Here is a 27,056-nt window from a genome sequence, read left to right on the forward strand (position 1 = left end):
GCCGGCTCATTTATGTTGGATAAGTGAGACTCCAGTGTATGTGGGTCCAGAAAGATGAATATTTGTGGCTCAGGGAGGGAACATTTGTACAGTTGAATTACTTCCATTTGAGGTGGATCAAGTTTTGCTCAAAAATAGGCTATGTATTTGTTTATATATTTTTATTTTCTGTTTTGATTCAGTGTATTGGCATTCTGATAACCTTTCTCACAGTCATTGCAGAGACAGCTTACAATGTTCTATAATTTCATCACAAAATAGATTGGGACTGAATGTAGTGAACGAACATCATGATGGACAGGCGAGCCAGTTCACTGTGGTCAACTTCGCCATAACAAAATATGCCTTCCTGCCCCATCTATTTTACTGGTGGGCATTTGAGCAGATATAACAGCTCTTCATTATCTGTATGGGACATAGGCTGACAGAAGATCCTTTGCCCAAGTTCATCCAGTATGCTTCATAGTTATGGAGGTGATATGCCACCCACTCTCTGTTTCAATGGTGGGAAATGTATGGTTCTCCAGAAATTATTGGACTCCAACTATCATCAGCCATAATGGCCACTGGTCAGGGTTGTTAGATTTTGAGCGCAACAATATCTGGAGGGCCACAACTGCTTTATTCTTGCTTTTCTCCTTTGTTTTAGTGTGAAACGCTGCATTTTCCTTTGCTAATTAGAAGAATTTACCCAATGCCTTCCTGATATGTTGGACTACAACTACCGCTATCCTCCACAAGAATTAACACTGGCAATATTTACAGGGATGGTGGGAACTGCAATTAGACACATCAGAGCCAGCTTGAGGAAGTTTGTAATAGAATTTGCTCTACATAGACAGTAACATAAGCAACATCCATGAGAAAATAAAAAAGCATTCAAGTGTGATCTATCACTAGGCATTATACTAACATTGTAGTAATCTTGCATTATAGTGATCTTGTAGTAACGTTCTGCTATAATGTGAAAGCCTCAGAGATGAAAAGACTGAGGTTTTCCTTTACACTGAGTAATAATAGTTTATAGCCATGATCCCTGGAGCCTTGAGAATATGCAAGAAAGAAATACCCTACAGGAGAAATGCTTGTAAATATTTCTGTGGAAATCAAATCTTTGACAGTCAGTGACAAGTGGGTCACATGGAGTATTTTGAGAGAAAGAGCAAAGGGTTAAGTTGCCTTCATTGGGGGTTGTCACAGGTCATGTCTACTTGCATGATAACAGCAAAGCACAGGAGGCCATGTGGATCCCTGCTTTCTATTGTGTTTTACAGGCTTAAGTCATTCTAAAGTAAATTGTTGTTTTACAAAGGAATGAAACCTTATCTGGCTACAGGGGGAAAATGAGTTGGGCTGCCACAAATGACAATGCCAGCTGTTTCTCCCTGTGATCTGAATTCTAGGGAGCCAGCCCTGAGACTTTGAAGTGGAGAGCGCATTGCCCGGCTAGCGCTTTTGCCCAGCCACGTACTGTTTCTCTAAGCCTGACCCCTGAACTGATTGTATGATGACTAATTCACATGCTAAGATTGCGGGTATATCAGTATCACTTATACAGCCTGCATTTGTCATTAGGGGTTTGTTGTAAAAAGAAAGATGAAAGTACAGCCTGTAATGGTATATGAGCAGCCTGTACGATTTATAGAAGCAATGCACCGCCTTACATTTTAACTATTTGTTTTAAAATTAGCTTTTAAAAATGATGCAAAATCCCCATTAAAACAAATAGAAAGAAAGAAAGAAAGAAAGAAAGAAAGAAAGAAAGAAAGAAAGAAAGAGAGAGAGAGAGAGAGAGAGAGAGAGAGAGAGAGCTAACTCAAGGAGAGCACAGTTTTAGTAAAAGTGTTGTCTTATTATTTTGTGGCAAATGGTAAAAAGAAACAAATTAGGAGCCCAAGATTCTCCTACTGACACCAAGTTTTTCAAACTAATTTCAGTTGGAAAAAGACAAACCATAGCTAAATACGAATCATCTCTGGATTCAATGTTTTCATAGCTCCATGAATGTTAACTTGTATCTGAGTGCTGGTTTGTTTGTTTTTTAATTTTCCCATTTTGCTTTCTAGATTTTTGCAATATTATTATATTTTAATAAAAAATCTTAATAAATACCTATTATGCATAAATATTTGGTTTTCCTTTGGTTGTCAAATCATGATGTGAGGCAGCACAAAATAACTGAGATTACTACAGTATACCAGTTGGGAAACCTATACACTGTACATGTTCACACATTATTTTCACTATTTTTCAACTATAAAGGTTATAAAGGGCTTGAAAGGGGCTCATTTTTGAGCATAGACAATGTCTTTCCGAGTCAGGAGTCCAATGCTTTTTTAAAAAAAAGTTTGTAAAAAAGAGGTACAGTATTTGAAAAACATGGATAAAATATTGTTTTGTAAACTACAATCATCTTGAAAGGACTAAAAGATTTTAATAGTCTTTCTTAATGTAAAAATTGACCTAACTAATGTGAAAATTAAGGTCTCGTGTCTCTGATTTAGTAACTTCAAAATGCTATTTCAGTATCTTCAAGCATAAGACCTTCAAGCATGTGCAGAACATTCTGGGGCTGTTGTTGATACTTTCTTGAAAAGGATTCCATGTGACAGGAAATGATTTGCATAAGGTCCTCTTAATCTAATGAGTACATTTTTCCATTGCATAGTAGTCCCACAGTTTCATGTGCCAAAATGTCAAGTTGGGTCCTGTGAGTTCTTTCTTGTTCTTAGCAACCATTTTGCATGCTGTTGCTAGTAGATGGCATATTAAAGACCAAGGTAAACAAACAGGCATTTGTTTGTTTGTTTGTTTGTTTGTTTTTGGACCATTCCTTGTAGGGTCAGTGTAGAATCTTTAGCCACTTGCTGGTTTGCAAGATAAAAGATTGTCACAAATACAACCCATAATCTCTGTTTCATGGTTGCATTTTTGTTGTCCTCTTGCTAATTTTGGAATGGTAGAGAAAATACATATGGTCACACACCAACATTTACTGCATGTCAACTGGAAAATCATTTGACCAAGCTGGCACCTGTCAAAGACATTAAGTTTCAATTATTGAATCATTGTGATAATTGTTAAACTTTGAAAAACATTAGTGATGGGATATCTCAAAATGCATGTGCCATTTACAATCATGGGATGAGGTTGCCCAAAAGCACAATTTAAGCTAAAAACTTTTATTGAATGGGAAACAAGAATAATGATTAGACAAAGCAAGCAAAAGTTTTGATATGCTAGATATTACTTTTTAGAAAGGAGTGTGCCAGCTCCTTTAGCAATGAAGCAAACAGTGTATCATATGAAATAGCAGGAAGATATTTGGGTGCAAATCAGAGTATACCTGAAGAGGGAGTGATATCATTATTATGTTCCCCCCATATCAAAAAAGGGAAACACTAAAGAATGCTCAAAATTTTGTACAGTGGCACTTATTTCACATGCCAGTAAAGTAATGCTCAAGATCCTGTAAAATAGACTCCAGCAATACATGGAGCGGGAGTTGCCAGATGTATAAGCTGGGTTTAGAAAAGGCAGGGGAATGAGAGACCAAATTGCCAATATTCACTGGATAATGGAGAAAGGTAGGGTGTCTCAGACATATACTTCTGTTTTATTGACTATTCTAAAGTCTTCGAGTGTGTGGATCATAATAAATTGTGACAAGTTCTTGGTGGTATGGGGATACCAAGTCACCTTGTCTGTCTCCTGAGAAATCTGTATAACGACTAAGTAACAACAGTAAGAACAGACCACGGAACAACAGACTGGTTCAAGATTGGGAAAGGAGTACGGCAGATCTGTATCCTCTCAACCTACCTATTCAATTTGTATGCAGAATAAATCATGTGACGTACAGGGCTTGATGAATCCAAGGCTGGAGTTAAAATTGCTGGAAGAAACATTAACAACCCTGGATATGCAGATGATACCACTATGATGGCAGAAAGTGAAGAGGAGCTAAGGAGCCTTATAACCAAGGTGAAAGAAGAAAGTGCAAAAGCTGGGTTTCAGTTAAACATCAAGAAAACCAAGATTATGGCAGCCAGACTGATGGATAATTGACAAATAGAGGGAGAAAACATGGAGGCAGTGACAGACTTTGTATTTCTTGGTTCAAAGATTGCTGTAGATGCAGAATGCAGCCATGAAATCAGAAGACATTTATTTTTTGGGAGGAGAGCAGTGACCAACCTTGATAAAATAATGAAGAGTAGAGACATCACACTGGCTACGAAGGTCCATATAGTTAAACGAATGGTATTCCCCATAGTAACCTATGAATATAAGAGCTGGACCATAAGGAAGGCTGAGCGAAGGAAGATAGATGCTTTTGAACTCTGGTGCTGGAGGAAAATGCTAAGAGTGCCTTGGACCACAAGAAGATCCAACCAGTCCATACTCCAGGAAATAATGCCTAGCTACTCACTGGAGGGAAGGATATTAGAGGCAAAGATGAAGTACTGTGGGCACATAATGAGAAGACAGGAAAGCTTGGAGAAGATAATGATGTTGGGGAACATGGAAGGAAAAAGGAAGAGGGGCCGACTGAGGGCAAGATGGATGGATCTTATCCTTGAAGTGACTGACTTGGCCTTGAAGGAGCTGGGGGTGGCCACGGCTGACAGGGAGCTCTGGTGTGGGCTGGTCCATGAGGTCATGAAGAGTTGGAAGCAACTGAACAAATAAACAACAACAACAATTAACTTTTCCCTTCAGTTCTCAGATTTGTAGCATTGCCAAGAGAAAGACTTTGAAAATTGTACACACCAAGAACTCTTGTATTTGCTATGTTCACATTCCCTTTTCTTTGGATGCCTCAACCGTATTTCTGAATACTTACCTTAAATATTGCAATGAGAAAAAAATTAGGGATTGAATTAACATTTCATTCAGAATTGCTTTGGGCATATTCTCATTCCCTCCCATAACTGCATCCCTGAATATTCTGTGTCTGGAAGGAAGTTTCACTGAAATTAAAGCTCATGTACATTCATCTAAAGGATCACCCTGACTAGCTTTAGCAACTTGCTTGATATTCAGAAATGAAAAATACATCTTGAGACACACTGTAATTTCCACAGAATACTTAAAGGTCTTCCCAGTGATGCAGAGACAATGAATGAAGATTAAAAAGAAAGTATAAGATTAAAAGAGAAATGAACACTCAGCAGAAGGAACCAAGATCAAACAGTGGATTAAGCATGTTACTTGTTGTTCCTCAGAAATTAAATATGTATGGGGATAAGGAATTTGTTTCCTTTTGGTCCTAGAAAAATGCCAATTATGGAAGCTAAACTGCTGGGATCACATATCAGTCTGCTTTGGAAATGTGAGAAATGGATGGGAAATATAAACATAAGGCAATAGCTTACAGTTATGTTATGAATTAAGTCTGAAAAAATATCAAGATTTAGTGACTGAATAAACTGTCATCCCTAATCTCCCCTTATGAATTTGAGCAAAGTCAGAATAGAAGCAATAGCCCTGTAGTTCTTCAGATTATCATTACCATGAGTTGAAGCTTCTGGGCCAAGAAAGGCATTGCTCAGCCAAAGGGCTCTTCAAGTGGAAAGGCAAGATAGAAAATCAAGGAGCCAGCAGCAGACTCCCAATATGTACAGTATGGTAACGGTCCAATGTCCTGCCTGGCTTTTCTCCCTGTTCCATCTGCTTCTATTTCTGTTTGATTGCCCTTCCTACCGTCTTACAAATTTTGTCACAGCTAAAATCAACAGAACAAAGCAAGGGAAGGTAACAAAGTGGCCATTAACAGTCATTGCACATGGCTGATCTAGTCTTCATAAGTGACTTTTTAAGCAGTATTTAGCAACATTTATCATTGTGAGGGCACCCAGCCATCATTCTAGTGATATTTTTTAAAATAAAAATGATGTAAAATTGCCATAAATTGACAGAGGCTTGAAGACACACACACTAGAAAGAGCAAACTGCCATCCCATCCTCTCTTCTCCAAGTGAGTTGAGTGTAAGTTACTTTTGGCACTTTGAATGAAGTTTGCAGCAATTGGAGCATGCTGAGGATAAAAGGGGCAGTGGCGAGACGAGAGAAAAACTGGGACATTGAGAAGTGGGATCACAGAAAATTGATCAGAATTGTTCCTGACAAACTGGAACAATTGGAGAGTATGTCAATAAGAGTCTGATGTCTAGATCTAGGAAAGTAATAGTGTCACTCTATTCTACTTTGGTTAGTCTTCACCTGGAATACCTTATCCAGTTCAGGGCAACACAATTCAAGAAGGGTATGGACAAGCGGGAATATGTGAAAAAAAGGGCAACCAAAATGGTCAAAGGTCTGGAAGCCAAACCCTATGAGGAGTGCTTTTGGGACTTAGGAAGCTGGGTGAGTTTGATTTGGAAAAGAGAAGGTGGAAATGAGATGTGATAGTCATGTTTAAATATTTGAAGGAATATCATATTGAAGATGGAGTAAGCTTGTTTTTGCAATTTGTTAACAAATTTGCACCTTATTAATAGAGATTACTTGAGGTACCAAAATTACCTAGAGAGTTCATTATCTGACCTGATGTATAGGGTTTTTTGGTGAAGGCAACAGGAGAAGAACATATACATAACGAGCACATGCTTAAGTCCATCTGCATTCCATGAACTTCATCCTTCTGTGCCCAGTTTGTTCATATATTTTATGACACAGGCTGACTATATAAATGTCCCAGCAACCTAAGGTTTAGTTCATATTTTCATAATAGTGCTTTCATGAAACAGCTATCATTTTCTGTACCTTAATTTGCTAGCTATATGCAAATTGTGTCATTAATGATATTAAGGCTTTGTACATAGCTCTTACCTAAAAGGCTACCATTGTGCTAAGATACTTTCATATCCCAAACACCTGTGTAATATCACCATCTGGTCATAGATCACGTAGCCAAGGGAGATCACTAAAGTGTAACCATCCAATTGTCAGGGGAGCCCAACTTCCTCCACTTCCATATTTTTAGGCTAACATGGCTTAATAGATTTTTCAAATGCTTCATAATATGACAGCATTTATAGGATTCGTCCACTATCTCCAATTCTCAGTGAATTTTGTAAAAATGTATGAAATTGCTCCTCATGTGCTTACACAGCTCACATCTCTGTTCTGTTGGAGTATGTATGTACACTGCTATCAGGATTTGAAGCTTTGCTTTGCTTCATAAGTAATAGCTTTTACTTTTAATGAAAATGAAAGATATGGTTCTCATATGCTAACCTACATAGTGGTTCTCCACAAGTAGTAAACCCAGTAATATATGAAGAAAATATTCTGAGATAGCACCGTTCATTCCTGAAACAGGATCCTATTGTGAGATCCATCAAGTACATTTCATTGTGTCATCTGGGTTATGTACACAGTGAGTCTGATAGTTCTTGTCTAACTTTCCAATGGCATGGTTAATAACTGCACTGATTATCTCCACTTCCCTTAGTAATAGGCTTGCCAATCAATGAGGAAAGTAAATAATGGCCTGGCCTACTATTGTGACACAGAGATACAGAGGTTAGGAGATAAAACTTTTCACAGAATGGGAAGACATTTTATTATTTGCTAGCACATACGTACATCCAGCTACAGTTAGTGCTGCAGGACTAGAGGATGACTGAGGCTCCTTCCACACAGCTGAATAAAATCCCACATTTTCTGCTTTGAACTGGACTATATGGCAGTGTGGACTCAGATATCCCAGTTCAAAGCAGATATGGTGGGATTTTCTGCCTTGATATTCTGGGTTATATGGCTGTGGAAGGGGCTTAAGCAAACGTATTAGTAGGGCTTGCGGAGGACATATTACCAAATCATTACATATGTGCTCTTATTTTTCCTGCACTTTTCACTAGAGGAGTAAAAGAGCAACAAGGCAGGCCAAAGATAATTTTCAGAGCAACAAATGGCAACTCTCACTCATGATCCACCCAAATCAAGAGCCATACTACTGAAAGCTAGCCAAGTTATTTTGGCACATGAACTAGAATGGCCCGCAAGCAACTCTCATAAAAATATGAGTCACGCTGCAACAGACCAATGGCCAATCTAATCCAGCAATCTGTTCACACAGTATCCAGCTATATGGGAAGTGCACATGCCTCCCCCCCATCTCTGGCAATAAAATACCCCAATAACAAAGTAAATAAATAACCATATGTTGTCTTTCCATTACATCATCTGCCTAAAGCAACCACCTTCCTCACACTAATAGTAGGCCTGATCTGGAGATGGAGGGTTCACTCATTGACCATCCATCATCCAAATCTGCCACCACATCATACACTAGGCAGCAAAGATCTGTAGCAGCAATCCCATTGCAATAATAAGATTTTGGCTAAGATTTGGCTAAGATTTTAAACTGAGTTTGGGCTTGGCTCCTGTGGTCAAAGTCTAACTGTTGTGTGACTGTTGTGTTGAAAGAGAGCCAGGTACTTAAGTTGATTGACAGCAGGCATTGTCCCCTGTTAATTGAGTTTCTGGGAAAGCTTTATTTGCCAGTGTCGCGCGCGCCGTCTAACTATCCTTTGCAGTACATACAGGAAACAAAGCAACATAAACAAATACACAAAGACGTGGTTTGTTGCAGTCTGCACATAAAGTGCGTGCATATTACTTAACTGTACAAAGATCCCACTTGGCCACCACGCTCACCAAGAGATGCAACAAAAGCAAAACATTCCCATCACATGCACCAGCTGTGGCATGTTCCGCTTTTTCACACAAAAACTAGACAACTACATCTGCTCCAAATGCAAACAGATGACTCTGATGGAGCAGAGGATCCAACAGCTCGAGCACCGTATTAAGACCCTTAAGGACATTCAGGCACTCGAGCTCTTCTTGGACACTGCACAACACGCTGCTGTAGATCAGCAGCCTGCATCACACCAACACCACCAAGACCATGATCAGGAACCTTATGGGGAGATCAACTCAAAGGTAGACAACCCTCAGGCTTGGAAGGAGGTCACCCATAGAAGGAGACGCAGGACCAGGCAGCCTCCACAGAACTCCTCTGCTCAGCTGCATTTACACAACAGATTTGAAATTCTTACATCATTAACATACAATCAGGAAACACATCTTGTGGAGGACCACAGTTTCTTAGATACCACTCAGTGGACCATCCTGGATCAATGCGCAGGGGATAGCCCTGACAGGGACAGTGCATCACCACAGTCACACTTATGTAATCATGCAAATGCTCCATCCCCAATCATAGACCAGGAGCAACAGGAACATCCTTGGGAGAGTAATGGGCTCTCGGATGTATCTCAATGGATTGTCATTGATGAATGCACTGGGGATGTTGAGGAGGAGGACAACACTTTACACCTACATGATTCACTTCAACAGGAACACTCTTCAGGGGACATACACACTGTCTTGCACAAAAGGGACCCTGTCAATCCTCAAAGGAAACAGGTCTTGGTAGTAGGTGACTCCCTCCTTAGAGGAACGGAAGCCATCATTTCCAGACCGGATGGGATGGCTCGAGAAACATGCTGCCTCCCGGGGGCAAAAATACACCATATCACTCAGAGGCTCAGCAGGCTCCTAAAGCCCCATCACCCTCCCCACCTTATGTTGATTCATGTAGGTACCAATGACACCGCTAGGCATACTTTTCAAAAGATCACAAATGATTTTCGAGCTCTGGGAACAAAGCTAAAACTGTATAATGTACATGTGATCTTTTCATCCCTCCTCCCCGTTGTAGGACATGGCTCTACAAGGGCCGGAAAAATAGTACAGGTCAATAACTGGCTCAGAAAATGGTGTCAAGAGGAGCATTTTGGCTTCCTTGACCATGGTCTACTCTTCCAAGAGGATGGACTACTGGCAAGCGATGGGGTGCATCTCACACAAGTAGGAAAACATCTTTTTGCACACAGACTCACAAACCTCATCAGGCGCACTTTAAACTAAATCCACTGGGGGAGGGGAACAACAGCCTGGCGAACACTATATTACCCACGACCACAGGGAACCGCCATAAGGCTAAACGGAGGGCTGCACAAACACAGCAAGGACCAAGTACAGAGAGCACAATAATCCCAAATAAACAGTTCGAGGGGAGGTCACAGGGGCTTACATGTCTTTACACTAATGCTCAGAGCATGGGAAATAAGCAAGACGAACTCCAACTCCTAGCACAGCACCACACATACGATGTCATAGGCATCACTGAAACCTGGTGGGATGACTCCCATCACTGGAATTTAACCATTGAGGGCTATAACCTCTTTCACATAAATAGAACAAAGGGGAGAGGAGGGGGAGTAGCTTTATATGTCAAAAACAGTTACGTTGCAGAAGAAATGCAAGACTGTAATCCGGGAAACCAGCTTGAAAGCATCTGGATAAGAATCAAGGGAACCGGGACTCAAAAAGATCTTGTCGTGGGTGTCTACTACAGACCTCCGAGTCAGGATGAAGGACTTGATGAAGCCTTCTGTCAACAGCTGACCAAACAGGCACAAAGAAGAGATATAGTAGTCATGGGCGATTTCAATTATCCCGATATCTGCTGGAAAACAAACTCAGCCAAGAGTACAAAGTCCAACAAATTCCTCACTTGCCTTGCAGATAATTTTATGGTCCAGAAGGTAGAAGAGGCAACAAGGGGATCAGCAACTCTTGATCTAATCTTAACAAATGTGGAAGACCTGATCAATACAGTTGAAGTGGTTGGATCCTTAGGGGCAAGTGACCATGTGCTCCTGCAGTTTGCAATACAAAGGAATGCTGAAACTAAGACAAGTCAAACACGCATTCTGGACTTTAAGAGAGCTGACTTCCAAAAAATGAAGGAATTACTGAGCGGCATTCCATGGACGCCGATATTAAAAAACAAGGGAGTTGAGGATGGATGGGAGTTTTTCAAAAGTGAAATACTCAAGGCGCAAATGCAAACAGTGCCAACAAAGAAGAAAAATAAGACAAGTGCAAAGAAGCCAGAATGGATGTCCAAAGAACTTCTAACTGAGCTAAAGCTCAAAAGTGACATGCACAAGAAGTGGAAAAGGGGAGAAATCACCAAAGAAGAATTCAAACCTATAGCCAACTCCTGTAGGGAAAAGGTTCGCAAGGCTAAAGCGCAAAATGAGCTCAGGCTTGCCAGGGACATAAAAAACAACAAAAAAGGTTTTTTTGCTTATGTTGGTAGAAAAAGGAAGAAAAAGGAGGCGATAGGGCCACTGCAAGGAGTAGATGGGGTGATGGTGACAGGGGATAGGGAAAAGGCAGAACTGCTTAATGCCTTCTTTGCCTCGGTCTTCTCACAAAAAGAAAGCCATCTTCAACCTCAGCAACATGGAATGGACGAAGGATTGGGGGAAATCCAACCCCAAATAGGGAAACAAGTTGTCCAGGAACACCTGGCCACTCTAAACGAATTCAAGTCCCCAGGGCCAGATCAGCTACATCCAAGAGTATTGAAGGAACTAGCGGAAGTTATTTCAGAACCACTGGCAATCATCTTCGAGAGTTCTTGGAGAACAGGAGAAGTCCCAGCAGATTGGAGGAGGGCGAATGTGGTCCCTATCTTCAAGAAGGGAAAAAAGAACGACCCAAACAATTACCGTCCGGTCAGCCTCACATCAATACCAGGCAAGATTCTGGAAAAGATCATTAAGGAAGTGGTCTGCAAACACTTAGAAACAAATGCGGTCATTGCTAATAGTCAACACGGATTTACCAAAAACAAGTCATGCCAGACTAATCTGATCTCTTTTTTCGATAGAGTTACGAGTTGGGTCGATACAGGGAATGCCGTGGATGTAGCATATCTAGATTTCAGTAAGGCCTTCGACAAAGTCCCCCACGACCTTCTGGCAAACAAACTAGTAAAATGTGGGCTAGACAAAACTACGGTTAGGTGGATCTGTAATTGGCTAAGCGAACGAACCCAAAGGGTGCTCACCAATGCGTCGTCTTCATCATGGAAAGAAGTGACAAGTGGAGTGCCGCAGGGCTCCGTCCTGGGCCCGGTTCTGTTCAACATCTTTATTAACGACTTAGACGAAGGGTTAGAAGGCACGATCATCAAGTTTGCAGATGACACCAAACTCGGAGGGATAGCTAACACTCCAGAAGACAGGAGCAGAATTCAAAACGATCTTGACAGACTAGAGAGATGGGCCGAAACTAACAAAATGAAGTTCAACAGGGACAAATGCAAGATACTTCACTTCGGCAGAAAAAATGGAAATCAAAGATACAGAATGGGGGACGCCTGGCTTGACAGCAGTGTGTGCGAAAAAGATCTTGGAGTCCTCGTGGACAACAAGTTAAACATGAGCCTACAATGTGATGCGGCAGCTAAAAAAGCCAATGGGATTTTGGCCTGCATCAATAGGGGAATAACGTCTAGATCCAGGGAAGTCATGCTCCCCCTCTATTCTGCCTTGGTCAGACCACACCTGGAATACTGTGTCCAGTTTTGGGCACCGCAGATGAAGGGAGATGCTGACAAGCTGGAAAGCGTCCAGAGGAGGGCGACTAAAATGATTAAGGGTCTGGAGAACAAGCCCTATGAGGAGAGGCTTAAAGAGCTGGGCAGGTTTAGCCTGCAGAAGAGAAGGCTGAGAGGAGACATGATAGCCATGTACAAATATGTGAGGGGAAGTCATAGGGAGGAGGGAGCAAGCTTATTTTCTGCTGCCCTGCAGACTAGGACACGGAACAATGGCTTCAAACTACAGGAAAGGAGATTCCACCTGAACATCAGGAAGAACTTCCTCACTGTGAGGGCTGTTCGGCAGTGGAACTCTCTCCCCCGGGCCGTGGTGGAGGCTCCTTCTTTGGAGGCTTTTAAGCAGAGGCTGGATGGCCATCTGTCGGGGGTGCTTTGAATGCGATTTCCTGCTTCTTAGCGGGGGGTTGGACTAGATGGCCCTTGAGGTCTCTTCCAACTCTACTATTCTATGATTCTATGATTCTATATAAATGTCCTAGGGATTTTGAACCTTATACTGTACTACCATGTTCTGGAACAGAGCAAGGAGGCTATACAAAGACCACAGAAGACCACTGAAGATGTTCAGCCGCTAACACATAATGGACTATGGGTCCCAGTAACAGAAGGGGACAGGTAGCATTTTCCCATTCTCTCTTCTTACGGTTCATATTACATTAGATTTTATGTAAAGTTCTAGTTTGCATCTATAGTGCAGGCCCTGTATCTATGAGGAATATGTTCCAAGACCCTTTGTGGATACCTGAAATCATGGATAATAATGAACACTTTTTTTTACTATACTTGGGCAAGAAGTATACCATACAATGATACTGGAGGACTTAGAGAGGCCCACAAAGATTTCCAGAGGAAATACTGTTTGGAGAATAGGTAATTATAACTGTATATATTAAATCTATGGATAAGGTGGTCATATTGTATATCTAATTGAAACTTGATTATTGTTTCATTTTCCCTCTGAGAATTTTGAAACCTATAGTTTTGGAAATATGAGGATCATTGAGTTCAAATCCTGACTATCTTCCTGATATACTATTCCCATGATTTCTGGGAAGACAATTTAAGTTTGTTAAATCGAAATGATTTTGTTGTATGAGAACATCCTAAATCTACCTCTCTATGCCATTGAACTCTATTTCCTTTGACAGACCCCCTTGTCTGTCACTGTGTTTCTCTATCTTATCTGGCTCTCAAAGAATGTGAAATGGCTCTGCTGCAGAGAGCAGCATAAATACTTAGCCGAAATACTAAGCCAACATTTCAACTTGCTCTTGTTTTGCATGTCCTTGATCAAGTTCCAGTCCAAAGGCACCATTTCAGATTGCTAAGGTGAAGCATAAACAGGAGGAAGAAAGGGGAGGAAGGACAGCATCCTTAAATTTGACCACGTTATTTTAGCATGAGCTTTCGGGTCTGCAAAATTATGTAGTGTCCTACTTCTGAAGAAGTGATCTTATATCTACAAAAAGTCATGGGAAAATAAAAAAAAAAATAGTTGGTCCTAAAGGTGCCGCTATATAATTTTTCTTTTTCCACCCCCTTCTTCCTTCTTTTAAGGCTGCAATAGACTAACACGGCTACATCTTTGAAAATATAAGGCTAGAGGTGAGATTAGATATTCTATCATAGTAGTATTCTTTAGGATCAGAGGTTTGTCATCAGTTGCATCAGAGCTCTCTGGCTGAGATTTCTTAGAATGCATCTACACTGTAAAATTACTACAGTTTTGACATTGCTTTAACTGCTGTGGCTTGGTATTATAGAATCCTGAGATTTATTTGCTGAGGTACCATCACTCTTTGGCAGAGGAGGTTAAAGACGTTGCAAACTGCAACTCCCATTAAGTCATGGCAAGAAAGTTGTGTCAAAATACATCAATTCTGCAGTGTAGATCCACCCTAATTACTCTTGCCTAGGTAGTTTAGAGAAAACAGTAAATACAAAGATTGTTTTGGATGTACTTACTACAGCACATAGCATGGAATTATAGCCTCCTAATTCTGTCATGAGAAATGGCCCTTAACAGAGGTGACAACAGTGCAATGAGTTAGCATCTCTTTGACTAAGGATTGTTTAGCAGAAGGCAACTGTTATGCAGCACAGATTTGGAAGGACTAGGTTGTGTATCAAAATCACAGGGGTTCCTGGAAAGAAAAGTGGCAGTTACTATTTAAAATATTGTTTCTGATATGTAAGGGAAATAATTCATATTTTGCTACAATTATAAATGTGTTTTTGTTTCAGCATGCTGATAAATGAAGCCAATATCTTCCATTTTTCTCATTTTATGAATTAAATCAGAATGGTTTACAGAGCTTCAAACTTAACATTTTTATTTTTAAATTTTAATTTTGAAAAAAATATTTTCAAAAATACAATGGAATGATCAAATTGTAAATATTGCATGTATATTTTTTTCCTTCATTGTGAGCCACACTGGCTCCCTCCCATACTGGGAGAAACATAGGATACTGATTAAATAAATAAATAAATGTTTGATAATATCTAAAAAGCTGATTTACATGTATATGTGTGTGTGTGTATGAATGAGATTGAATCCGGTCTAAACCAGTTAAAACAATACAAAATGCAATTAACATTCATGTTAACAATCTGTTTTTATGGGCCCTGCTCCTCCGTAATGTTCAGTACATGGCATGGTTTGCAAGAAGCAATAGTGTTTTAGGTGATCCAGGGAATGTTGGGAACACTTAGAAATTTTAAAAATATACAATGTATGGTATGTTCCTTGAAATTCATTATAGTCCCTTAATCACACACAGCACAAAAAGGAAGAAAGAGAAATGTTACTCCTTTTCCAGTCCAAAGAAGGGAAGCAGGGGGGAAAATCATTCAACATGTGAAAATAATCATTGCAGAGCTGCTGAGGACACTGAATAGTTAATGAAGCCTCTGAACTACTTCTAGATGCAAGACAAGGAAGCTATAGTCCCGTCCTTATCAGCAGATGTTCTTTCATATTTGTGTATGAGGTTTGATTAAATTAGCTGGTAAAGGTCAAATGAAATATGTCTTTTCACTTGTATTTTGATTTGTCCTGACATTGCCTGATAGGTCTGATAGCAAACTATGACTGCCCACATTGGTCTTTATGCTGCATACATTTGAAATTACATAAACCCATGAGTCCCTTACCTTTGTGCTTTGCAAAACCAGTTTCTTTTAAAAGTGTGTGCATGTTTTAAGGTTTCATTTCATATTCTCCTTCTGAATAATCGTAGCCATAATGCAGAGAAAACAACTTTCTTCAGAGCTCAATTTAAACAAAAACATCCACATCTGATTTTCTGTTTAAATTCTCACACATGAGACAGACAATGTGATCAGAACTGAGAAAGCATCTTTAAGCATATTCTATCAAACAGCAGCCACACATCTGGTGTTAAAGGTTCTGGAAAGACTGTCCAGGTGGAAGAAGAAACAGATCAATTTGTCCTGGCCCTCCTGGTGTGTACTATTAATCCCTGTCACATTGTTCACCAGAACCCTATTACCATATGAATCTTTGTAAAGTGCTGTGGCAGAGCCCCCGATATTATATTTCCTCCTGTCCCCAAACCCTCTGAGCCACCATGCTTTCAAGGGAGAAAACACAATTCCAACCAATCCTGAATTTCTCATTACTGTTGCTTCTTTTGCAGGAGAGCAGAACTTCACCACAATAAAATAATCAATATCAAATAGATCCTAATACAGTCATCCCTCTACAGGGGTTTGGGCACAACTCTCTCACAAAAGGGCAAAATACATGGATATTTCAAAGGAGAGGGGCTGGATGCTGCTGCTGCAGTCCCTGGGAAACTATCCATCATGGTTCCAGGAGAAAAAGGAAGAGGAACTGACCTCATGCACCCGTTCACTTACCCTGTAGATCCTTGTGCCTTTTCTCTTCCTGCATGTTATATTTGTTTTAGTAAAGGTAAAGGTTTCCCCTGACGTTAAGTCCAGTCATGCCTGACTCTGGGGATTGGTGTTCATCTCCATTTCTAAGCTGAAGAGCCAGCGTTGTCCGTAGACACCTCCAAGGTCATGTGGCCGGCATGACAGCATGGAAAGCCATTACCTTCCCATCAGAGCGGTACCTATTGATCTACTCACATTGGCATGTTTTGAACTGCTAGGTTGGCAGAAGCTGGAACAACAGTGGGCGCTCACTCCGCTCCTGGGATTTGAACCTGGGACCTTTCGGTCTGCAAGTTCAGCAGCTCAGTGCTTTAACACACTTCCCACCGGGGTTTTACCCAGGCACAAAAAGAAAATACTTGAGAACAGAGATACATGGCAACTTTTCAGCCACCTACAAGGTCAATTACCTTGCAGGTTTGGTTCCACCTCTTCATCCTGTGTGCCACATGCTTCTTTTACCACCAGTAAGAAGAAGGGCTAGGCAGGCATGCTCCCATCTCAGGCAAGATGGGTTTACCATGGCAGAACTCATTTTAGGAGATGTGTGTGATAACATCCTTAATTAAATAACCTCACTCGGCCCAACTCCTGCCCTAAACCTGATGGAAACATCATTTATCCATTGCTAGCAGAATTGACATTTTTCTCCTCATTTTGCTGATACCTGGTAAAATATGTGAGGGGGAAGGAGGAATTACAATCATGGCAAAAGTGTCATAATTATGACTAGCACATTTGAATTCAGAACAGTTACAACAAGTAAATCTAGGTAACTGTTCCATATTCACAATCCCTACTTAGCGATGATTGTAACACTGTTGGAATGATTCGTTTCCACACAACACTTTACTGGGCATCAGCTGCTTGGGAAAAGGAGGTTATCTTGCTAACAATGGGAGCCCAAGTGAATGATGTTTCCATCAGATTTGAGGAGGATCAGGCCACAAGAGGATGCTTAATTAAGTAGCCTTAATTAAGTAGTTGGTACAGAACACCAACTACAGTCTAAGCATCCAAAGAAACGGAAAAACAAATGAATATGAACAAGCAAATACAAGAGTTTTAAGTATGAACAACTTTCAATGTTTCACTCTATCCAATACTAGAAATTTGAAAAGTGCAGGATAATTTCATTAGGAACACAGTTCTTAATTAGAGGGGTCAAGCCCCTCTTTGTAGGTAATGTCCTTGTTGCTTTCCTTTCTCTTTCAAACTGCAACCACAGTGACTTTATTTTATAACAAAGAGATATCTAACAAAAAAGTAACGTGGGCATCATACACATTTTCCCCCTTTGACATAAGATCATTGGGGGTAATGCAAGTATGGAGTGCCATAGCACTATGATATACAGTAGTTCGCAACAACTCCAGGTGTTTTGGACTCAACTCTCTTAAATCCTAGCCATTTTACCAGCTGTTAAAAATTGTGGGAGCTGAAGTCCAAAACACCTGGAGCACCAAAAGTTGGGAACCACTGGTGTTATGGCACTTTCTTTGCAGGAAGAAGGTCCCAGATTCAGTCCTTGGTATCTGCAAATATGGTTGGGAATGGCCTCTGCCTGAAACTTGAAGGAGATACTGCCAGTCATTGTAGAGTTTACTAAAGCTGTAGGTGTTGTGGATGAGTCTTCTGAGGCTGTGAGTAATAATGGTGAGACCAGGAGAGGAAGGAAGAATCCTCATGAGGAGGGCTCGCTGGAAGATTTATATAAGAAGAGAATTAAGGAGATTGATGAGGAATCTTCCGAGGAAGATTTATGTGAGGATTTGGGTGTTGAGGTGGAAATGGATGCTGAGGAACCAGGCATAGATTGGGCACGGGTTCCAGAAGGGCTTGGGGAGGAATCTGGATCCATGGATGCTGTTGATGCTGGAGAGGCTTGGGTATCTTCAGAAGCAGATCCCACATGGTCTGCCTGGAGGAATGAGGGTGGTTCCACAGGTGTGGACAGAGTTGGGTGTGGGCAGAATGATATTGATTCTGATGAAGAATTTGGGACACCTGATCCTAGGGCGTTAGAAGTTTGGACGCCCAAGGAAACCTAAATAAATTGGGGATGTTTGGCCACTATGCTTTGCGTGTGGCAAGGTGTTGCTGGGCGCCATTGGGTTTCCTGTATGTGATTCTGAAGACTGGCTTGGGACTTTGCAACAGATCTGCTATTTGCCTTCGTTGTTTTGGCTTTCTGTGCCATTCCGTGACGTGGACCTTCTTTTGATGACTTCAACTCCTTGGACCTTGGACTGGAATTTGACTCGGCTTTGCTCTTCGCTCCCAAAACATGTTTTGGCATCGTTCTCAATTCCGTGGCTGCTTTCTGTTGCTGACTACTGGCTTCGCTCTTGACCCTGACTCTGGCTACTTATCCCGACTTCAGACCAGCTTGACGATGTTTTCCTGCTCTGCTCCTTCAATTCCTGGCTTGGCTTTTGCTCCTGCAGCAGTTTGACGCTGCTTGCTTATCCCGACTTCGGACTGGCTTCATGACGCTTTCCTGCTCTGCTCCTTTAACTCCTGGCTTGGCCTTCGCTCCAGCAGCGGTTTGCTGAGGGCTCGCCAGCGTCTTTCTGTTCTGCTTGCTTTGCTGCGCTCAACAGAGAGTTCTCCAGCCCGGTTTGGGTGTTTGTTTTGGTTTAAAGCTACTTTCGTACTCCTGAATTTTGGGAAGGTTTTGGGGGCTTCGTAGCTGTTTGCTTTTGTTTGTTTCACCATTTCAAGCCCATTTTGTGCTTTTGGGCTGACTTCAAGTAGTTTATGTTTAGTCCGGATTTTATCTCTGGTTAATCCAGATTATATGTCAGTTCGTGTTTTTGGCATTTCTTCTGTTTTAACTACTTAACAATGAAGTTTAAGTGTTTTAGGTTTCTGCTAATTCTTTGAACTATTTTTGGACTATTACTTTAATAAACTATATTTTGCTCTAAGTTGGCGTCTGACTTTTGACAGTAGGAGAGACTAATAGCTGGACAATACATACGATGGTCAAGCTAGACAATGTATTTAGTACATTTTTAAAAAATATGTGCTTCCTCAAGTGGTGAAAGATGTTTATTGCATGTTTTCCTCACATATTCAACACCCTTTGTTTTGTGATAGATCACAAGAAAGGCTTAAGTTGCAAGTCTGATTACTGAGACATGCATCATTGAGAAAATTGCACTGTGGAGGGAAAAATGAGCTTGTCACAAGAAATACACATTTCTTTAAATACTGTAGCTTGCTTGGCCCTCAGTATAAGGCAGGAAAAGGAAGAAGGACAAGAAGAGAAGAGAGGGAAGTGGAATAATCCATGAAAGTCAATCGATATGGCACCATGTATGTGTACACTTAAGGACCAACAGCAATACTTTTTCATAAGTTTCCATAGCTGTTTATTCATTATAAATAGTAAATATTTACTGCACTTTTTTAATATGAGACTTTATTTTTACAACACACGTGTTGTTGGTGGAGGTCATAACAGAAAGATAGTATTTCTTTTGCTCCATCACCCTTTAAGACCAATGTGCGAACTAATCTCTGTACTATAACCTAGTCTTACTATTTTGCTACTTTCACTGAGTTGAATGCTAAAAGGAATGTGTTTGTGCCCTACCTCACTCATGGTTCCAAGAATAAAGACAAATAAATAACATTGCCTGCCATCTTCCTGTTCCTCTTAACATTTCAAAACACAAATTTATTGACATTTGACAATGTCACAACATAAAATGTATGTAAACCTTGGTTTCCACTGGATTTTTTTTAATAGATGGGATGCCACTGTATAATTTAAAATACATGATAATAACAGGGGCATAGTGATTTTTAACCTGCCGTTTTCTCAAAAGAATGTAAACATGAATATTTTAAAGTATATTATCTTCCTCAAATGGTCACCTGTTAAACTAATAAACTGGAGATCATCTAATAGACTGGAAAGACTAACACCTCAGCATAAAAGAGTGAATTATGTACTGAAAAAATAAAAGTACCTGGAAAAATATAATTTTGATTCTATATATAATGCTTTGGATGTTACCAAAGCTTGGTGAGGTACGTCATATTGCACATTGTTAAACAGTCATAGAAATCAAAGATATCCTGTATTTTTTGCTTGTTTCTTCCAGGAGGCAAATGGAATAGGAATAGGAAAACTTCACACACAAACAACCTTGCAAAACTTTTCTTCATGTTACACTATATATCTCATTTGCTGTAATGAAGAAAAAAATAACCTTGCGTGTGACATGTATGAACAATATGATTACAAAGAACAAGAAGATAACCAATAATTTATTTCTGGAAGTCTTCAAACATCTAGTCTAGCTTCCTACAGACCTTAACATTTCCTTTAGAAGTCAGTTTCCAGTGTGTAAAACAATGTTCTCCTGCCCATGCTTTTGCAAAACCAAGCAGGGTTAAAAGTTAGCATAGAAGGTCAACAACCTTTTGGGTTTGCAGCGTTCAGTTGTCATATTCTAGAACCTGGTGTCCAAATCTATCTACACCTCTTCATCAGCCTAAAAATGGAATGCTTGTGTCAGCTTGGCAATTTGAATTGCTCTGTCCTTTAAAAAAAAGAAAGATGAAGGAAGGAGGGAAGAAATCAATGTTGAACCATGATGCATTTCCTCTGTGTTATTGCTCATGGCCTTTGTCTTCTGAGCTGCTTTACCCAACATGTCCAAGTGAAAGCAATGTCTGGGGTAAAGAACACAGCAGCCCTGTTATCTCTAATAGGATCGCTTCATTCTGAGCCACATTTTGGTGAGAAGATCACTCCATTCCAAATATTGGAGCAAGACCAGGAAAAAGACTGGCTTTAACTTGAAGTGGACAGTTCATCTATGCAATATCTGGCTTCAGATAATGAAAGGCACCTGTTAAAAAAAAAAAAGCAAAAGAAGCTTTTTAAGTCATGCTGTGACAACCTCACAGCAAGGGGCAGTGTCAACTACAGGTTGACATTGTCATATTTAATACTGATATATCAAAGGAAAGGGACTAATATTTTTATTCTTAGACAAGTTTGACAAAACTCTATGTATCTGGGATTATATACTATAATGATTCTTGAGCTGACCTCATTAAAAACATGTGTTTCTAATAGTGAAATGCCAGTGGTTATTTCATTTTGGACAACCCCTCTGTTTTACCTAATGGCAATCAGGTTTCATGTCTCAACAATTAATAACATCAAGATGTTGTTGACATCACTTTAGAAAATAATTATGCAGCAGAAATCTTGCTGGAACAATCCACTAGCCTAGCATCAAATGTAGCTCTACTACAATGAAAAGGAAGAGGAGACATTTGCTTTAGAAGCACTCTTGACCTAACAGCATTTTTGTTGCAACATTTATGTCTTGTTTTGTTATATGTGATGTATGAATCACTTTTAATGTGCAAAATACATAACATGGTGACTGTACCACATTATAATGAATTTTGGTAAACATTTTGATCACATATTTACTTGTAATGTTTACCTATACCAATAAAAATAAAAATAAAATGAGAGACCACAATGTAACATTAACATCCTCTTTGGACTACACAATGTACACCCAACACACATTAACGAGTAAATGTGTATGTCAATTAAGCACAGCTTTGACTTTATTAAATTTTTTGAACTACAGTTCTGAGAATTCTCCCAGTCAACAGGGCCATTGGCCATACAGACTGGGCTAATTCTGGACGTTGTAGTCTAAAAAAATAATTTTCCCAAGTTCTATGCAGACAGCAGTTTCTCCAGATGTGTCTAATATTGCAGTGTTTTTGTGTGACTGAACTCAACATGCACCTTTGAGAAATGAACCCACCACCACATCTGTATAGCTTCATTCTTCCACTATATAACTCTGCCATAAATTATATTTCTTGCTTATGTTACAAGGTAGCACAGTTCTATATGGGTATATCTTATGGAGTTTGTGTAATTTAGGGCTCATGCAAGTATCACCCTCTGATCCTAGATATTAGCACACAAGTACCTGATTTTATGTTGAACCTAATGACAAACTAATACTCACTTTGTCCATATTGTCCATACTGATATCCTGTGACAGGGTCCATACTATAACCAGTGGTGCTGTACGTTGGTGGGCAGTATGACTGGGATGTAGGCAGGCTGTCTAAGCTTTTCATATGATCTAGTCTTTGACTGCAGCTAGCAGATACGGTAGTTGTTGGCTCTAAACCCCCAGTTAATGGTGACAAGGCATAGTCAGTTTGGGGTTGGTGAGGTACACCACCATGATTAGTTAAGAGGCCCATGACCTAAAATAAATGAAACGACAGGAAAAAATGTTAATACACATGCAAATTCCTATTTTAAGAAATATGTAAAAGTAGTGAAATCAGTTATTTCATTTCCTGTTATATCTCTTTCTAGATATTTGATCTGTCATTACAAAATAGAATGAAGCAGCAATATATTGAAATAGTATTTTGTGGCTGATTTTTTTCCTCCACCCTGTTACCTGTAAAAATACCTTTTATTTGAATTTATAATATACGAGGGTCATCCAGAAAGTAGATTATGTTTTGGAATTAAAAATGAACAAAGTATAGGAGAAAACATTTACCATATGCAGTTGAAAGCCACACCCAAATACTACTTCTCAACATAGTCACCATTCAAATCTAGGCACTTATCATAGCGATGAATGAGCTTGGCAACTCCTCCCCCACAAAACTCTGCCACTTGCATCCTCGACGCAGTGTTTTTTCAGTGTGACATTATTTCATGAGGGGTGTTTAGAATTCTCAGCCAGAGCAATCTAATGCCTCACTAGATTATAAAACCCAGGTTCCCAAAGGATGTTACCATGGCAGTTAAAGTGGAATCACAGCACTACAATTCTGTTTGGAGTGCTGCCAGTCATGATTTCTGTAACTGCAGTGAAGAGCACCCAGCCATGAAAAAGGCACGAAATCACAGCTGCAGCTTACCATACATTTGACTGAGAAATTATAACTTTGTGTTTACAAAGGAAACCAAAACCAGTTGCAAGATCAAAGATATAGGCAGCAGATCTAGAAATGCCTCGTGGAAGTTCAAGGAGAGGTTCTTTTTCTTTTTTACAATCAGCAGCCTCTCAAAAGCATAGGAAGCAAAAAAAAATGTGGTACACAGGGTGTATTTTTTCTTGTAACAATTAAACATTGAAGTGAAAATCCATTTCTTTTAAGAGTACTCTCTAGCAACAGATGGCCATTGCCCATCCCTTTCCCTCCACTTTCAGTTCATAAAACAATGAAATGTAGTTAGTTTATCTCTGCTGAAAACCCCAACTTGCCCCATTTAAGATGCATAATTCTAATATGTATATGATAGTTCAACTGGTTTCAATAGAACTAATTTACAAAATGTGTTTGAGATAACACTTTCTCACAATTTACCTGCTAACCAAGTTTAATGAAGATCTTGAGAATTCTTATAATGGAATATAAGCCCATAAGAAAGAAATGGTGGCTAGTGGTCCCCATGTCAGTGGGGTAGTTTAGTTTTAATCTAAACTTTAAAGAATCTATCCAAGGTACTGAATTTACTCAGGGAACATGAACATGTTTTGATTGTCCCTTTAGAGTTCAGACTAAAGCCAACCCAACACCATATAACTATTGTGACATAATTTTCACTGCTTGTACTCCTGTCACTAAAGTGATTTCTCTCATGTAGGCAGAGATTTTAACTCAACATGGTCAGAGTGGAAGAAGAATGGCCAGTACAGTTTTTTAAAAATAAATAAATAGGCAAGGCATGATACTTGCAAGTACATAATCAAATAAACTGAATGTCCTCCAGTGAGAATAAATATAAAGACAGGCATGCCGCCTACTGATATCAATGGCCAATGCATTCCCGCTGTGAGGATAATGGTGAGAATCCATAAATAATCACTCATGGCTGAGTATGATTGTCTTCCAGAGGTAGAGTCTTAGCAGTGGATCCGTAAATGACTGTGAAGACCTATTCTGGATCCACATGGGCTTTCATATTAGGACATAGATTTCCAGATGGAAGATGGTCATGACAAGGATTTGCTTGATTCACCTTCCTCTTGGCATGTTTTATCCTTTTGCCCTTTATTCATGCCTCTTCAAAGTCCATAGCACCATTGGTAACAGCTGACCTCCAGTTACAATGGTTGAGTGCCAGGGCTTCCTAGTTTTTGGTGTTTATGCTACTTTTTAAAAAAAAATTAGCTTTAAGACCACCTTTAAATTCTTTTATTGTCCATTGACATTCTGTTTTCCATTCTTAATTTGAAAGTAAAGTAACTGCTCTGGGAAACAGTGATAGGACATTTGGACAACATGGTAGCTTTGAGATGACAGTGCTTCCAAGCCCTCACCACTCACCTGACAGTGACTATAGAAATGGCATCTTTTCAATAATTTAAAAATTATTGTTGAAAAAGAACAAATATTATAATCCATATGTATACAAAGTCCCTTGGGAATCCTTGTAGCAACTATATCCCAGTACCATAATTACTATACATTCAGTACAAACTAGTAGTCATATCCTACAAAGAAAGGGGGGAAATCTACACACATGTGCATTGCTTACATAAAATTATTTCATTATTTCCAGTTAAATCTTATAAGAATACCTTCTTATGAAAATATAGCTTCTAATTAAGACCCAATTTCCAGATCTGATTAAATCATTTCTCACCCCATAACAGCTACATACCATGTAACCAATAGCTGGAAAGAAACATTGAAATTTTCTTCTTGTCTGGAATCCAGATTTAATTTTCAGTAAGTAACACCAGTCACTGAAATTCTTGACATTCAAGATAAGGATCACTTTCATTTTTTCCAGGTCCACATTCATAAAATAAATGTCTCTTAAATTATCACAATTTTTCAGTAATCTCTACCAAAAATAGGTGCTACTTAATTTATCTGTAGATTGCTCATCTTTGGGGATGGGAAAACACTAATGTTGTTAAATCCAATATTGTCTTCTCAGGAATACCATCAGAAACAATCTGATTTGTGCTGTAGTTGATTAGTATCCAGATAATTAGATTTTGGGCCTTTCTCTTTGAAAGCTATAAGAGAGCTAGCCTAAGGCAGAAACTCTGTCTTGTGGTATGTGTCATGACCTTATAGCACCAGTACAAGGAGTGACAGGAAGGGCATGGCTGGATTCCACCTAATCGCTTTGTAGGAAAACCATTAGAGCATTATTCTGAGATATGTTGGACACTTCTGTTTCCCAGGGACTTCTGAGCAAAGCTTGTGGAGAGGAACATATAGTGTTTTAGCCTTCAGTTTCCAGAATCTGTCCATGAGTGGCCACACTGGTTGGAGAAAACTAGGAGTTGCAGTTCAAAAAACTTCTACAGGTTTTGCTTTAGAAGAAGTAAACAACTCACACTTAAGTAAACAACAACTTATATGAAGTCTCCAGGAGTTGGCTAAAGTGTCTTCTGATATAAACTAAAGTGTAATAGTGGGCTTTCCAGCTCCAGTACAATGCTGGAACTTTTTTAAAACAGTGTATCAAACTATTTTGTCACTTCCTTAATTTTACAAATAAAATGATAATGCTAAACTGGAGTCCTCCACGACTCTGAAGAGGAAAGTGTATTTTGGGTAACTCCAACTGAGCCGTGTGATGGCAGAAAGGGCAGTGGGCCTTTTGGCCATGTGATGGCAGAAAGGGAAGCAGGGCAACGTGCATTGTCCCATGTCACCACCCTTTCTGCCATCTGATGAGGAGAGGGGAAAGGTGCCAAAGCACCCTCTCCCATTCCCTCCGTGTGATGAGTGGAGGAGGGAGGGCGTGCAGGGCTGTATGAAGAGGTTCCTAATTCAACACTTAAACCACTATACTTCAAGCGTACCTAATTCCAAAGCACTTTGTATACCCAATACCATTTTATTGAAGATTTATTTATTTACAGCATTTATATTCCGCCCTTCTCACCCTGAAGGGGACTCAGGGCGGATCACATTGCACACATAAAGGCAAACATTCAATGCCATAACATAGAACAGAGACAGAGACAAGACGCAGGCACGGGCTAGCCTCAAACTCATGACCTCTTGGTCAGAGTGATTTGTTGCAGCTGGCTTGCTTTCCAGCCTGCGCCACAGCCCGGCCAGATACAGTGAATGTGCTGACACTGCTGAGTGCAGATGAAGCCCATCATGAATGGACCCCAAATAAGCAATTTTATTATACCATCCATTAAAGTTTCTTTTCAACAAAGTTCTCCTGATGCAAAATAAAACTCTTAAGAAATGGCAACAGAAGTGAGAACACATTACTCTGAAAAGTTTGGTTTTACCTTGGATTGTTTCATACTTTCAGTTGTCAACAACCTGATATGTTTCTTTTCTACACTAAGCACTGTTTCACACATATGAGATATTAAACATACTAAAATTTCAGTAAATTAGGGGAAAATCCAAAAACATATGGATATAGGCAGTCCCCAAGTTACAAACAAGATAGGTTCTGGAGGTTTGCTCTTAAGTTGAATGTGTATAGAAGTTGATATATATAGCTAAAGGTAAAGATTTTCCCCTGACATTAAGTCCAGTCGTGTCCAACTCTGGGGGTTGGTGCTCATCTCCATTTCTAAGCCGAAGTGCCAGCGTTGTCTGTAGACACCTCTAA

General features: G+C 39.8%; 1 protein-coding gene across 3 annotated transcripts in view; it reads right to left on the reverse strand.

Moving 5' to 3' along the window:
• Positions 1–19,456: 19,456 nt before the first annotated feature.
• Positions 19,457–27,056, reverse strand: part of pax3 (paired box 3) — a 129,962-nt gene continuing 122,362 nt past the window's right edge. For all 3 annotated transcript variants that reach the window (XM_008106289.3, XM_062976570.1, XM_003218269.4), the window contains 2 exons: positions 22,444–22,690; positions 19,457–21,288 (listed from right to left, as the gene is read on the reverse strand). In XM_008106289.3, the coding sequence (XP_008104496.1) occupies positions 21,254–21,288; positions 22,444–22,690 (282 nt within the window). In that variant the 3' untranslated portion in view covers positions 19,457–21,253. The remainder of the gene's footprint in view (positions 21,289–22,443; positions 22,691–27,056) is intronic.

Source organism: Anolis carolinensis, chromosome 3 (genome assembly GCF_035594765.1).
Source record: "Anolis carolinensis isolate JA03-04 chromosome 3, rAnoCar3.1.pri, whole genome shotgun sequence".
Lineage (NCBI taxonomy): Eukaryota > Metazoa > Chordata > Lepidosauria > Squamata > Dactyloidae > Anolis > Anolis carolinensis.